The sequence below is a fragment of the Sorex araneus genome, chromosome 6 (genome assembly GCF_027595985.1).
Source record: "Sorex araneus isolate mSorAra2 chromosome 6, mSorAra2.pri, whole genome shotgun sequence".
NCBI classification, from domain to species: domain Eukaryota; kingdom Metazoa; phylum Chordata; class Mammalia; order Eulipotyphla; family Soricidae; genus Sorex; species Sorex araneus.
In genome coordinates this window covers 104,688,560-104,702,887 of record NC_073307.1, presented here as the reverse complement: position 1 = coordinate 104,702,887, position 14,328 = coordinate 104,688,560, and the positions used below count along the sequence as shown (strand labels likewise).

At 37.2% G+C, this 14,328-nt stretch overlaps 1 protein-coding gene across 1 annotated transcript; it reads right to left on the bottom strand.

Annotated features, from left to right (window-relative positions):
- Positions 1-12,999: 12,999 nt before the first annotated feature.
- LOC101540769 (olfactory receptor 51V1-like) lies at positions 13,000-13,938 on the bottom strand. The gene has a single exon (XM_004618342.3). It carries the CDS (start codon positions 13,936-13,938, stop codon positions 13,000-13,002), a length of 939 nt encoding a protein of 312 aa, XP_004618399.2.
- Between the last annotated feature and the right edge of the window lie 390 nt (positions 13,939-14,328).

Below are 14,328 nucleotides of genomic sequence, written 5' to 3'. Positions count from 1 at the left end.
CTTGTGGAGCTCCAAGGAATATTAGTTTTGCAGGAGACTCACAGCATAAGCTGATTTCAACAGACCTCCTTGGTATTAACTCTCAGAGGTTATTATAATGAGGTCCTGATCTTTTCAGACATATGAGATCATGATCTTCACTCTAGTCTCTTTGAGCTACACACAGCACACAATTCAGGTGAGAGTGACTGAAGTTTCTGAGAGCATAAGTTCTCTCGTCTGACTGCTACCCTCTCTTTAAGCCTCTGACAGTCTTCCCACTTACCAGCCCTTACCATAGGGAATTAGCAGCACAGATTTATGAGTAAGAAATTGAGAAGATTGCATGAGCCCAGAAAATTCCAGGCTCCTAGGAGTGCATTATTCCCTCTTGGTGTGAACATGTGATTCACCAGCTCATTCCATTCTCAGAGTTTTGTGGCATAGTGTGGATGAATAAATGAAAATGTCTATTGCAAGGTTCACTAATACTTCCAATATTGAAAGGAGGAAGTGCCACTGTTTTTAGTAGAAATCAGTACATATTCAAAAGGAGAAATCACTGAATCGGAAAAGTTAGAATCACAATAATAATAAACTTTAATATATCTATTTCAATCAAAAACTGAAAAAATTGAGTTGTTTATTTGCTTCTAATCACTTAAGTCGTGCATTCCACTTATATACTCAGCACTTCTCTCCATTTAGAGTCACAGATAAAAATATCTATTTCTTAATGACATAATTAAAGTGAAATTCTACATAAAGTTTATATAAAAGTGCTGTAATATGGAGGTAGTTCACAGGTAAGGTGCTTACCTGCATGCAATAAAACTTCGTTCAATATCTGGCACAGTATTGTTTTCTCTTGTAATCTTTTTTTTTTAATCACTGTGAGATACAGTTACAAAGCTTTCATGTTTGAGTTTCAGTCATACAATGATCAATGCCCATCCCTCCACCAGTGCACATTCCCCACCACCAATGTTGGCAGTATACTTCCCTCTTTCCAACCCACCCCCATCTCTATGGTAAACAATTTCCCTCATACTCTTTCTATTTTTGGCCACTATGGTTTGCAATACAGATACTTTTCACATTTGGCCCTTTACTTTCAGCTCACATCTCCCATCTTGAGCGACTACTCCAACCATCATTGTCTTAGTGATCCCTTCGATATTCCAGCTGCCTTCTCCCCCAGGCCATGAGACAGTCTTCCAACTATGGGGCAATATTTCTGGCCCTTATGTCTACTGTCTTTGAGTGTCAGTCTCATGTTATCTTATTTTATATTCCACAAATGAGTGCAATCCTTATATGTCTGTCCCTATCTTTCTAATTCACTTCACTTAGCATGATACTCTCCATGTCCATCCACTGATAAGCAAATTTCAAGACTTAATCTCTCCTAACAGCTGCATAGTATTCCACTGTGTAGATGTACCAAAGTTTCTCAAATTGTTGTCTCTTCTCAGGCACTCAGGTTTTTTCCAAATTCTGGCTACTGTGAACAGTGTCGCAATGAACATACTGGTGCAGATATGATTTCTACTGTGATTTTTTGAACCCTTGGGCTATATTCTCAGAAGTGATATAGCAGGTCATATGGAAGCTCAATTTCTAATTTTTGAAGGAATGCATTACTGTTTTCCAAAATAGCTGTGATATCATCTCACACCACAGAGACTGGCACACACTCAAATGAACAAAAGCAGCCAGTGTTGGCATGGATGTGAGTAAAAAAAGGACACTCTTTTACTGTTGGTGGGAATGCTAAATGGTTCTCTTTTTATCTTATATATAAAAAAAGAAAACATATAAAAAGTTGGGGCTGGAGAGATAATACAGTGGGTAGGGCATTTGCACTGCAATTGGCCAGTACAGATTTGATTTCAAGCATCCCAGATGCTTGCCTGAGCACCAGAGTACTTCCTGAGTGAAGATCTATGGATAAGCCCTAAGAAGCACTGGGTGTGACACAAAAACAAAGTAGAAAGCAATAAAAAAGCAAGTATAAAGAAAACAAATATTTTTAAAAGTATACAAGAGAAAACAAAAAAAAACATGTGTTTTTCTGAATATTTCCCAAGACTTGTAGAAGTATAATTTTCAGAACTACTATTTAAAAAAACTAAAGCTCGCCGAGGGGCGAGTGCACTCGCAGGCTCTCCGGGCGGCTCTGTCTCACCGCCCGCGTTCGGTGCTCTGGAACCGCAGTGTGTGGACTGGATCGGGATGGCCGGTGGTCAAGGACAGGCGAAGGAAGAACGAGGACCAAGCTGGTTGCTGATTAGTTACCGTTTATTCAATCTTCCATCTTTCTCATCTCCCGCACTCCCAGCTCCGGCCTCTCTCTGGATCTACTCCTGCTTCTCGCTGGCTTCTCTCTCTCCTCCTACTTGTCTCTCCCACCTTGCCTCTAGGCTACAACCAGCCAGGTAGCAAAATCAACATAAGAAAGCCCTTCCTGAGGGCAGGGCACTCCAAAGCCCTTCCTCACTCTTAAGGTTTTTTTTTCTTTTCCTTAGTCCAGGAACTTATTAACATCTTAATACTAGTTATTTTTGTATGGACATAGCAAGGGATACATTGAGGCTTGCAAGGCAGCTCTCCTGGCAACATCTTGCCACAGGCTCAGACCACAGCACTCAGGCCAGATTAATCATTCCTCACCCTAGCAGGGTCCGAATCTAGTTATCACTGTTTGGATCATGACAACATTTGTCCATGATCAAGCTCTTAACTTATAGTTAAGCATTAGGCACTTTGGCCAGGCCCATCTCGATGCCAGGGTAGGACACAACTCACCGCTTGCCCTGGGTCCTTCTTGTCCCACGTCGGGACCGTGCTTTGGGGGTGCTAGGAAGTAAGGGCAGCTGAGGCTTAGGTCAAGAGAACAGATGCCCTGGAGGAAAATATCATGTAGAGTCAAATGACTCCCAAGTTACAAAAGCATAGCATTTGTTAAGTCTTCCTGTGACCATACAAAAAGGACTTGCTCTGAATAAACTATGAAAAGGACTCAAGGAGAAGAGAAAAACATTGTTTACAAGTCAACAGAACACTAAGAAAGAAGCTACAAATAAACAAAGAAGAATAGGAGCACTGTAATGGGAGTAACCAAATAAACCTAAACTACGTGAGGCTATGTTATCCTACAGGTATCATTTCTTTGGAAGATGTATTAGTAATGTTTTATTTTGCTTTAATTTACATTTTTAGTGGGAAGGAGTTTGGATCACACCTGAAGGTGGTCAGGTCTTACTCCTGTCTTTGTGCTCTAGGATCAGTCCTGGTGGGGCTCAGGTTCTAGATGCAGTGCCCTTGATGGAAAGCAGGTATGCTGGGTACAAGATAAGTGCTTTACTCTCTGTCCTAACTTTCTGGGAATTCCGCTGGGTTTGGACCTCCCAATCCAAACAAGATCAACAAAACCCATTAAGGGACTTAGATCATTACTATGGCCTAATAAGCGATAGCACAGAGGGTGGGGTGTTTGCCTAGCACTTTCTTTCCAGCCTGATTCATTTTTTAGGAGGTAGTAGATCATGTAATTTGGATATACTCGTTTTTATTTTAAATAACATTGTAACTTATCTTTCTTCTATCAAAACTTTAAATATGAAGTTATTAAAAAACATTGCAAAAAAGTAAAAGTTGCCAAAGAAAATCATGAATCTTAGTATAACAAACTTGATCTCTGTTGGTATGTAAAATTTTTCTCAAAATTTTGTTTCCATAATTGCATATTCCAGAGCATTATTAATTCTTTATATTCTTTGTGTGAGGTTCTTGAGTCATGATTGCAAAAGCGATTTGCTCATTTAATTTAATTTATTTATTTATTTTTAAAATTTTATTAAATTTCTGTGAGATAGTTATAAGCTTTCATTTTTGGGTTACAATCACACAGCTATCAAACATTTATCCCTCCAGTGCACATTCCCCACCACCAATATCACCAGTATACCCTTCCTTTCCTACCCTCCCCCTGCCTCCATGGCAGACAATATTCCCCATACTCTCTCTCTACTTTTGCACATTGTGACTTGCAGCACAGACACTGAGAGGTAATCATGTTTGGTCCATTATTTACTTTCGTCATGCATCTCCCATCCCGACTGATTTCTCCAGCCATCATTTATTTCATCTTCTTTCTCTCCTCTGCTCATGAAGCAGTTTTCCAGCTATGGGGCAATCCTTTTGGCCCTTGTATCTACTGTCCGTGAGTGTCAGCCTCACGTGATGTTATTCTGTGCTCCACAAAAACCTCCAACCCCATCAAAAAATGGGGAGAAGAAATGAACAGAAGTTTCCTCAAAAAAGAAATACAAATGGCCAAAAGGCACATGAAAAAATGTTCCACATCACTAGTCATCAAGGAGATGCAAATCAAAACAAAAATGAGAAATCATCTCACACCACAGAGACTGGCACACATTCAAAAGAATAAAAGCAACCAGTGCTGGCATGGATGTGGGGAAAAAGAGATGCTTTTTCACTGTTGGTGGTAATGCCAACTGGTCCAGCCTTTCTGGAAAACAATATGGACAGTCCTTCAAAAACTAGAAATTGAGCTTCCATATGACCCCAAAATACCACTTCTGGGAATATATACCGAGGATGCAAAAAAGCACAGTAGAAATGACATCTGTACCTATATGTTCATTGCAGCACTGTTCACAATAGCCCAAATCTGGAAACAAGCCGAGTGCCCTAAACAGATGACTGGTTAAAGAAACTTTGGTACATCTACACAAAGGAATACTATGCAGCTGTTAGGAGAGATGAAGTCATGAAATTTGCTTATAAATGGATAGACATGGAGAGTATTATCCTAAGTGAAATGTATTTGTTTGTTTTAAGTATACACATCACATGAGCTTTGAAAAGTAGTTATCTGATAACTAGTACAATCTCTTATGGACTATTCATAAGTCCCGAAGTATTCTTTTACTTTTGTATGCCAGTCTTTTCCCACGGTTTCTGGGAAAGAATACGTTTTTGGGAAAGACTAGTATGGTTTTAGCTATACAGTTTTGCCTTTAAGAGAAGATAGCATAAAATGATCATAAATAGTTTAATCCTTTATGCTAAATTCCTTCACTTTTAATAATGTTTTTGTGATTCTTTTTTTTGCTGCTTGCATTTATGAAATTATATTTTTGAGAATTACATTAAAAAAAAAACTTTTCAAGACTTTGCTTGGCGATTACTTTCTTTTTTGTGCCATTTGCTTTGCAGTATGGAGCAAGAATTTGATTTTGTGCCTTAACAAATTGTCACAATCCATTTCTGATTAGAAATAGCTTGTACTTTATATTTTTAGAACTACAATATCTTGAAATATTGCTCAAATAATTTTCTCTTTTTTCTTTTTTATTATCTATTTATTTAAATTTTTTATTTTATAAAGTAGTTCACAATATTTGATTACATTTAATGTTCAAACATTATTCCCATTACCATTACACCTTCTTGCCACAATATTTCAGACGTTTCCATGCTGAACCCCAATCCCTGCCTCAAAACAGAAATGAAATAATATATTTTTTATTTTTGTTATGAAAAAACTGCTGAAAATGCTACAGAAACGTGTACTTAGAGGAAAGAGTGTGAAGACAATTGTATTTAAACCCAGGGGCATTAAGCCATAATAGGGGAGATGACTAACATGTTGTTAAAGATTGTGTACACACACACACACACACACACACACACATATACAAAAAAAGTTTCCCTCTAAGATTGGTTGCCTCCTACTTTGAACCCCATTAAATGTGGTGTGGTACTCTTGTAGCATAGGTAGGGTGTATAGTATGAAGTATTGTGTGGCCGGCTGTTTTACTCAGGGCACCCCGGGGGGCGGGTGAGACACCCTCCTTACCTCAAAATTAATTTAAACTTTTCTTTGAACTATATGTTCATTGTGAATCCAGAGCTAATTTTTATTGTTCTGAACTCATTTCACTGTACCACAGTAAACTGTTGTAATTTATTATCATGTTAAACTTGGTAGTTTTGATATTGAATAAAGCTGTTAAAAAACATACAAATGATAACAAAAAAATTAAAGAGATTTCTGTACATACCAAATAAAGAAACATACAAACTTTACTTTACAAGATTGTTTTCCTCTTATTGGTATAGCTTATTTTTAGACATATCTTTCAAGTAAACTACAAATTGAGTTATTTATAGCACTTAATTTAATCGCTTTATAAACTCAGTTTATAAGGCCTTTAAATAAATTAGTTTCTTTTTCTTTTCTTCTTGGGCCACGCTTGGTGATGGTGAGGGGATTCTCCAGTTTCTGTACTCAGGAATCATTTCTGGTGCTGTGTAGGGGACAATAGAGGGATGTTGGGATCAAAACTGTACAAGTTACATGCAAGGCAAGCATCCTACCCATTGTATTATTATTCTGGCCACAGATCTCCCTTCTTAATCAGTGCAAGCCATTAGAAAAAAAATACTAATTTGGAAAGTTGCAGTCAGGTATTAGAGCATAAATACGTGAATAGGTCAGTTTCATGTCATTAACCAAAGGAGATTTAGTTTGACATAGGAAATTTAACAAAGGAAGAGTAAATCTTAATTGGTTTAGTGAAGCATTTAATAACTGAAAGATAAACAAGATGGTTCAATGATTAGAAAACAAACATGGGTAGTTATGATCATTTCTCTGAGATGATGAATAGAATAGCTATTAATGAGGATTTGATTGAGTACACGATAATTTACAAATCATTGATGAATGTATAAAACACTTCTGGGGTAAGGAATGTGGTTTGTTGTTGTTGAATTGGAGGAAGATAAATAACTTTGCTGCAAGTGTTCAAAACTGAGAGGGTTCCTGACTGATAAGTACTGAAAAGTATAAAGGCAGTGGCTCTTTTTTTTTCATTTAACTCTATTCAATCTGATTGCACTTTTAATAGCTTGATAGAATTGATACATGACATTGCATAGGACATTTTAAGTCAACTGAAAAAACTATTTCTCGTGGTTTTATTTGGGGACAGACCCAGTGATGTTCAAGAGCTACTCCCTGCTTTGGGCATAGGGGTTGCTCCTGACAGTATTCCAGGGATCAAAATGTTTGCCTCCTCCCTCTGCAGCATGTCCTCTAGCCCTTGGAAATATCTATCCAGCTTTAAGCCAACTAAAGTAATCATGTTATGGGTTAAATTTTCTCAGATTTTTCATGTTTTCTTTGTCCTGGACAAATAATATAGGAAGTGCAAGATATTACAAAACATCTAAACTGATGTTTGCTATATAATATAAATAAGTGAAATTATGGAAAACTCTTGATCTAGGAAAAGATAATTATATTATAATTACATTTTAGTTTTAGAACATGAACTCCAAGAAACTGACACATTTGACTAATGGTGCAAACCAAAAGCCGTTTCTTCTTTGGCTAAAAACTTCTAGCATTTAATTGCATTACTCTTATATTTTTGTAAATGGCACAAATTAATATTTATAAGGCATGTTATATCAATACTACAGATGCATTTGATCAAAAAGTAGTGAATTATTTTTCTTATCTGGTTTTTGAAGCCTGCAAATTTGGTACCGTAAACCCTTGATAATTTAAGCCAATATGGAGACTAAAGACTATTGGTTATTCGAGTTCACATACAAATTGGGTCATATAATTAATATGGAAAATAGACAAATAAATGGTAGTATATTTATATTCATTTCTGTAAAAGTTTGAGTCCTAATTTGTATTCTGTGACAATTGTACATTTTAAATATTGACTTTATTTCGAATAAATTACTGGAATATTTTATGGTCAAACATTTATGTGTCTACTTTCCTGTAATTGTATATTGCAAGTTTCTAAGTAGGTAGATATTTTTGTTTACTTGAAGAAGATACTGGAGTATTCCTCTGTTTGAGCTTAGTGGAGCCAGAGCGATCATAGAGCAAGTAAGGTGCTTGCGTTACATGCTGAGTGCCTAGGTTCATTTCCTAGCACCCTATATGGTCTCCTGATTATATCCAGGACTAATTCCTGAGTGCGCAGCCAAGAGAAACCTCTGTGTATCACTGGGTATGGACCAAAAATAAAACAAAATAAAGTGATAAAATAAAAGGCATACTATTAAGTGTCCTGGATCAGACAAAACACTCAGCTTCAGCAAATTGGGAGACTGGGTTGCAATCCTCCTTCCATAATGAGATACTGTTCCAAAAGCTTTTTATTGATAAGGAAAGGAGTGAGTAACTGCACCAAATGAGAGAGAGAGAGAGAGAGAGAGAGACAGAGAGAGTGTGTGTGTCTGTAATGCACTTTTTTATACCAATATAGAAGGAACCAAGGAGATAAGGTGTACTCTACTCCCTATGTGTATCACTGTCTACCAGGCACTAAGTGGGTCAGTCTTCTGTTTTGATTCAGGTCCAGTCAGTTTCTTCTGTCCTGGATATACATGCATCTAAGGGTATCACTTATCACTGTCATCCCGTTCGTCAATTTACTCGAGCGGGCACCAGTAACTTCTCTATTCCTCTCAGCCCTGAGATTTTAGCAGATTCTCCTTACTCGTCTTTTCCAATGATTGGAGGCTCTTTCAGGGTCAGGGGAATGAGTCCTAAAGTTACTGTTTTGGGCATATCAAATATGCTATGGCTAGCTTGCCAGGCTCTGCCCTTTGGGCGGGATACTCTTGGTAGCTTCCCAAGCTCTCCGAGAGGTATGTATATATCTGTTACTGTATTTTTGATATGAATACGCCACGGGGAGCTTGCCAGGCACTCCTGTGTAGGCAATAAACTCTGGGTAGCTAGCCAGGTAATCTTTAAAGATAATCCTTATATGTTTAGTGTCCCTCTCAAGAAAGTACCTTTCACCCAGTATATGTGTGGGGCTTAGACTTTTGCAACTTTTCAAATATGTTTCTATAACTTTTCAAGATGTTTTACAACTCAGAACTTAATTTATTTAGTTGCTTTATAGAATCAGTTTATAAGGCCTGAAAACAAATTAGTTCAAAAAGTTGTGTGTCAAGGTCCAACTTCTAATAACAGATTAGTCATCTCTTATGAAGGGCTTAATGGCCTCTGGCTGAAATACAACAATCTTCACACTCTTTCCTCTTCTTTTTTGTAGCATTTTTAGCAGTTTTTTCATAACAAACAATACAAAATATATTATTTCAGTTCTGCTTTGGGGCAGGGATTGAGGTTCAGGATGGGAACATCCACATCCAAAATATGGTGATGAGAGGTGTAATCGTGGTGAGATTGGTGTTTGAATATTAAATGTAATAAAATGTTGTGAACTACTTTATAAAATAAAACATCATTAATAAAAGGAGTTGTGTGTAAAGATTATACAATATATTTTGAGACCAAAGAGGAAAGATAGTTGAAATGGAAATGCACTGAAGTTCCAGTCAAGATCTCAATAATCCAGTCCAGACCTTCAGATGTCAGGTTCTCTTTGGGTATTCAACTCTGCAATCTAATCGAAGTTCTCAAACTCCATTTTATATGGTTCTTAGAAATTTCTTTTTTTCCCTTTCCTCTTTGGCCACATTTGGCGATGCTCAGGGCTTACTTCTGGCTCTGCACTCAGGAATCAGTCCTGGTGTAGGGGACCATATGGAGATGCTGGGATCAAACCTGGCTTAGCTGCATGCAAGTCAAGCACCTTCCCCACTGTACTATTTTTCTGTTTCCAGAAGTCTCCCTTCTTAATTAGTACAAGCCATTAGAAAAACTGCAAGCACTAATTTGAAAATTACAGTCATATATTAGAGCATAAGTGAGTAGATTGGTTAGTTTTATGCTATTTACCAAAGGAGATTTAGTTTGCCATGGGAAAGGCTAACAATGGAAGATAAATCTTAATTGGTTTAGTGAAGCTTCTAATAATTGAAAAGATAAACAAAATGCTTTAATTATTAAGATATAAGCATATGTAATTTTATCACATCTCTGAGACGATGAACTGTTGGATATTAACTCTAAGTTATTGGTGCCTTATTGGGACCAGGCTTCATCAATGAATTGCCCCTTGCCCTCCCAGAGAAGCTTACAGTGCTCTTGTGAGCATTCCTAATTCCCTGTTGGGGCCTTATTGGGGCCAGCCTTATTGGGGCCAGGCTTCATCAATGAATTGCCCCTTGCCCTCCCAGAGAAGCTTACAGTGCTCTTGTGAGCATCCCTAATCCCCTGTGTTTGTTTTTAATCTTTCCTTTGTGTTTTAACCCTCATTGTCACAGATCCCCAAGTCAGTTTTGATTAATTATAAGCCAAATGTTTCTGATAAATCTGGAATTTTTCATTGTAGTGAATTAACTGCTTTTCTATTTCTCTTTTCATATGTTACATAGAGCAATGTTCTTCACTTAAACACAGAAAAACTATTAATGCTATGCTCATAATATTTGGTAGTTGATTTACTGTGAAATATATCTACTACTAAGCAGCCATAATAATTACTTGACTCAAGTTCAGTTGCTGTAGTTCATAACACCCCTACATAGAAGTCCTGCCATAGGACTGATATGGGCCTGGGGTGAGTGGCGAAGCTGCCCACGCATCAAAATGGGACAATCTAGAAAGCATAAATACATGGTCTTGATGCAAGCTGTTATGACTTAAGAGACAGGACCCCCATGGTAAAAACGAGCTGAACTGGCCTGAGGACTTAGTCTGGGATTTATGGTAAAAGCCTTTCTTACTCTCAGAGAACTAAGAGCCCAGAGAACTAAGTTTGGGAGCTTTATCTCTTACTGTATTTATCCAAACAACTGCAAGTATTAATAAGTAGTAGACTTAATCATTAATTGTTTGACTTGTTTGAATTGTTTTATATATATATGACTAGAGAGAAAGAGGAAAGCAATATATATGTTCCAGAGAGACAGAGTGTCTCCTTGAATAAGTCTCCCCCCAGAGAATTGCCTCTGCCGGAATGTTTTGCCTCTGTAAACTATCAATCATATGGAAATGCAGTAATGTATTTCTATATTTTAATTTTTGTAAAACAGTTTAAGGGAATAAAATCCTAATTTATATTTTGAGACTGGTATATTTTAATATTGGCATTATTTCTAATAAATAAGTAGAATATGAATATTTTGTGGTTAAACTTTTATGTGACTGCTTTCCTGTAACTGTATACTGCCAATTTCTAGGTAGGTAGACTTTTTTTTACTTGAGGGAGAATTTATAATAGAAGAGGTTCTCTTTGACTAAAAGAGGATTATTTGGGCCAGAGCGATCATACATTAAGTAGAGTGATTGCCTTGCATGCTGAGGACTTAGGTTTGATCCCTTGTATCCCAGATGGTACCTCGAACACCTCCAGGAATAATTCCTGAGTGCAGAGCTTGAAGAAACCCCTGAGCATCACTAGGTATGGCCAAAAAAAAAAAATCAGTGAAAAAAACAAGTATACTTTTAAATCCTAGATAAGACAAAGCATTCATTATCTTCTGAAAGTTGGGAGACTGGGGACAACCCTCATCCCATAATGAGCTACTGCTCCAAAATATTTTCACTGAGAAGGAAAAGAGTGAGTAAATGCACCAAATGAGAAAGTACTTGCAGGAAGGCACATTCCTAAGAGAGCTGAAGAAACTTCAGGGTCACTGAGATGAGAAGCCTAGAGTTTGCACCTGTCTTCCATTCCTTGGGGTACATTGTGTGTCTTGCCAAGTAGTCCTGTGATTGCTCATGCTCATACAATGCTCCCACCATAAAGTCACAGAAAACTATTCACTTATTCTTTTTGGATGGGCCTCCAAGAGATGCTCAAAGGATCCAGGAATCCACCAGCTAGTCTCAGAGAACTAGGCCCTCAGATCAATGAAAATAAGGGATACTGCTCAGACCTGTGGGGGCCAAGGATCATCTAACACGTCCAGTAGTGCTGATATGCTTGGGGGTCTGCAACGTTGCACCTGCTGATGCTTGAGATAGTGGGGGAATGGAATCGGATTTGTGATATTTTAGGCATGCTACTCTACTTTTAAAAGTGGACCTACAATTCCTAAAGGAAAACCATATGTATGATCTTTTGAAGTAAGTTGCATGATATCTTTTTGTGAATGATAATTATAATTTTTAATACCTTATTGAGCAAAGAACATTACATTGATCTCACACACCAGAAACAAGAGCAGCATCTCTGGGCCTAATTTCTTTGCATTAGCTTAAAATAATTTACTAGATATTATATATGTATTATAGAATATTGATATATATAATCTTAATATCATGTCCTAATATAAAACATATTTAATTCATTAATAAAAGAGAATAAATATTGTTCTAAAGGAGAAGTCCTGAGTGGAGATTTTGAAAAAATATCTAACAATATTATTGCTATAAAATTATAATATTCATTTTAAATTTGGAAAGAAAAATTGATCTTAAATAGTATCACATTTTAATAGTATATAGTAAGTCAGAACATAAGAAATTATGGAAATGGAAGGGTTTAAATCTCTTAATACTAAATTTGTTTAGGGTATTTGCATTGTTACAAATAAAGAAAAACAAATAGTATTAAGGGAAATCTTAACATCACTATTATAGAAGTTACTTATTTCACCACTAAGAAAGACTAATGTCCTATTTCACCTATCAGAGTATTTAATATGAAGATGATGCTTGAATAATCTAACTAGTAGGCAGGTTTCAAAATAATTAATAACTGAAAATAATAAAAAATAAAGCTTACATTAATGAATATAAAGTAAATTATTTAATATGACAAACATATTGCAAAAAATGTGAATAAAATGTAAGCAATAATTGCTATACCCACACTAGCTATAAATTGCTGTAACAGTTAGAATACTGGGTCAATATTAAAGTTCTTAGTCTCTAAACTGTTTCATTAAAGATCACTTAACTACAGATATATGTTAAAAGCTGTATAGAAGCCAAATTAATTGCAAAAGTTTGATAAATTTTAAGTTGTTGAAGAAATGAGAATCAGCATTATTATCTTGACTTACACATATGTATTGATGAAATTAAAAAGTTCACAAGAATTTTAAGGAAAACCACTTCTTCATCCTACTCCTTATCTGCTGGGTCTTCACACTGTAGATGATAGGATTCATGAGAGGAGGAAAGAGAATGTAGATATTGCCCATAAGAACATGCACCAGTGGTGAGAGATGCTTTCCAAAGCGATGGACCATGGTGAGACCAATGATGGGAATATAAAAGACTAGTACAGCACAGAGGTGGGAAACACAGGTCTGCAAGGACTTGAGTCTCTCTTCTGGAGATGCAATTGCCAGCACAGTATGCAGGATAAAAATGTAGGAGATGAGAATAAGGACAGAATCCAGAAACAAGGTAAAAATTACTAGAGCTAAGGCATAGTAACTATTGAAGCGAATGTCAGAGCAGGCCAACCTCAGCAGGTCCTGGTGCAGGCAAAAGGAGTGAGAAAGGATGTGTGGACGGCAGTATATGAAGAACTTCAGTCGGATGAGAGGAAGAACCAAAGTGCTTCTCATCACAATGGTCACTATAAGCTGAATAACTCTTCCATTAGTCAGTATGGTGTTATATCTCAGAGGATTGCAGATTGCAGTAAAGCGATCAAAGGCCATGGCCAGAAGGACTCCAGACTCTGTTGATGAGAGTGAATGGATGAAATAACTCTGGGAGATGCAGGCATCCAGATGAATCTCTTGGTTGATCCCCCACAGGATTCCCAGCACTGTATGTACCGTGGACAGTCCAATGCATAGATCAGTACAGGACAAAAAGGCCAGGAAATAGAACATGGGCTGGTGCAGTGTTGGCTCAGTCCGGATCACATGGAGCACCATGCAGTTTCCTAGGAAAACCAGAGCATAGACTAATGAGAATGGCACTGAAATCCAGGGGTAGTACTGCTCCAGACCAGGAAACCCCATGAGACGGAATGTGGAAAAATTGGTCATGGAGGCAGAAACAGTAGACATAACTATTTAGATGTAGATTTCAAGTTCAGGTAAATATTTATTCAGAGTTTTGTTCGAGCAGTGCGCGTGAATTGAGAATCATCACCTGCAACACAATTTTACAGACTATGGTACACATGAGGCTGCTTGTGGAGCTCCAAGGAATATTAGCTTTGCAGGAGACTCACGGCATAAGCTGATTTCGAGAGACCTCCTTGACATTAACTCTCAGAGGTTATTATAACGATGTCCTGATAGTATAACGAAGTCCTGTAGTCTCTTTGATCTACACACACTACACGATTCAGGTGAAATTGGCTGAAGTTTCGGACAGCATAAGTCTCTGCTCTGACTGCTACCCTCTCAGTAAGCTTCTGACAGTCTTCCCACTTACCAGCGCTTACCATAGGG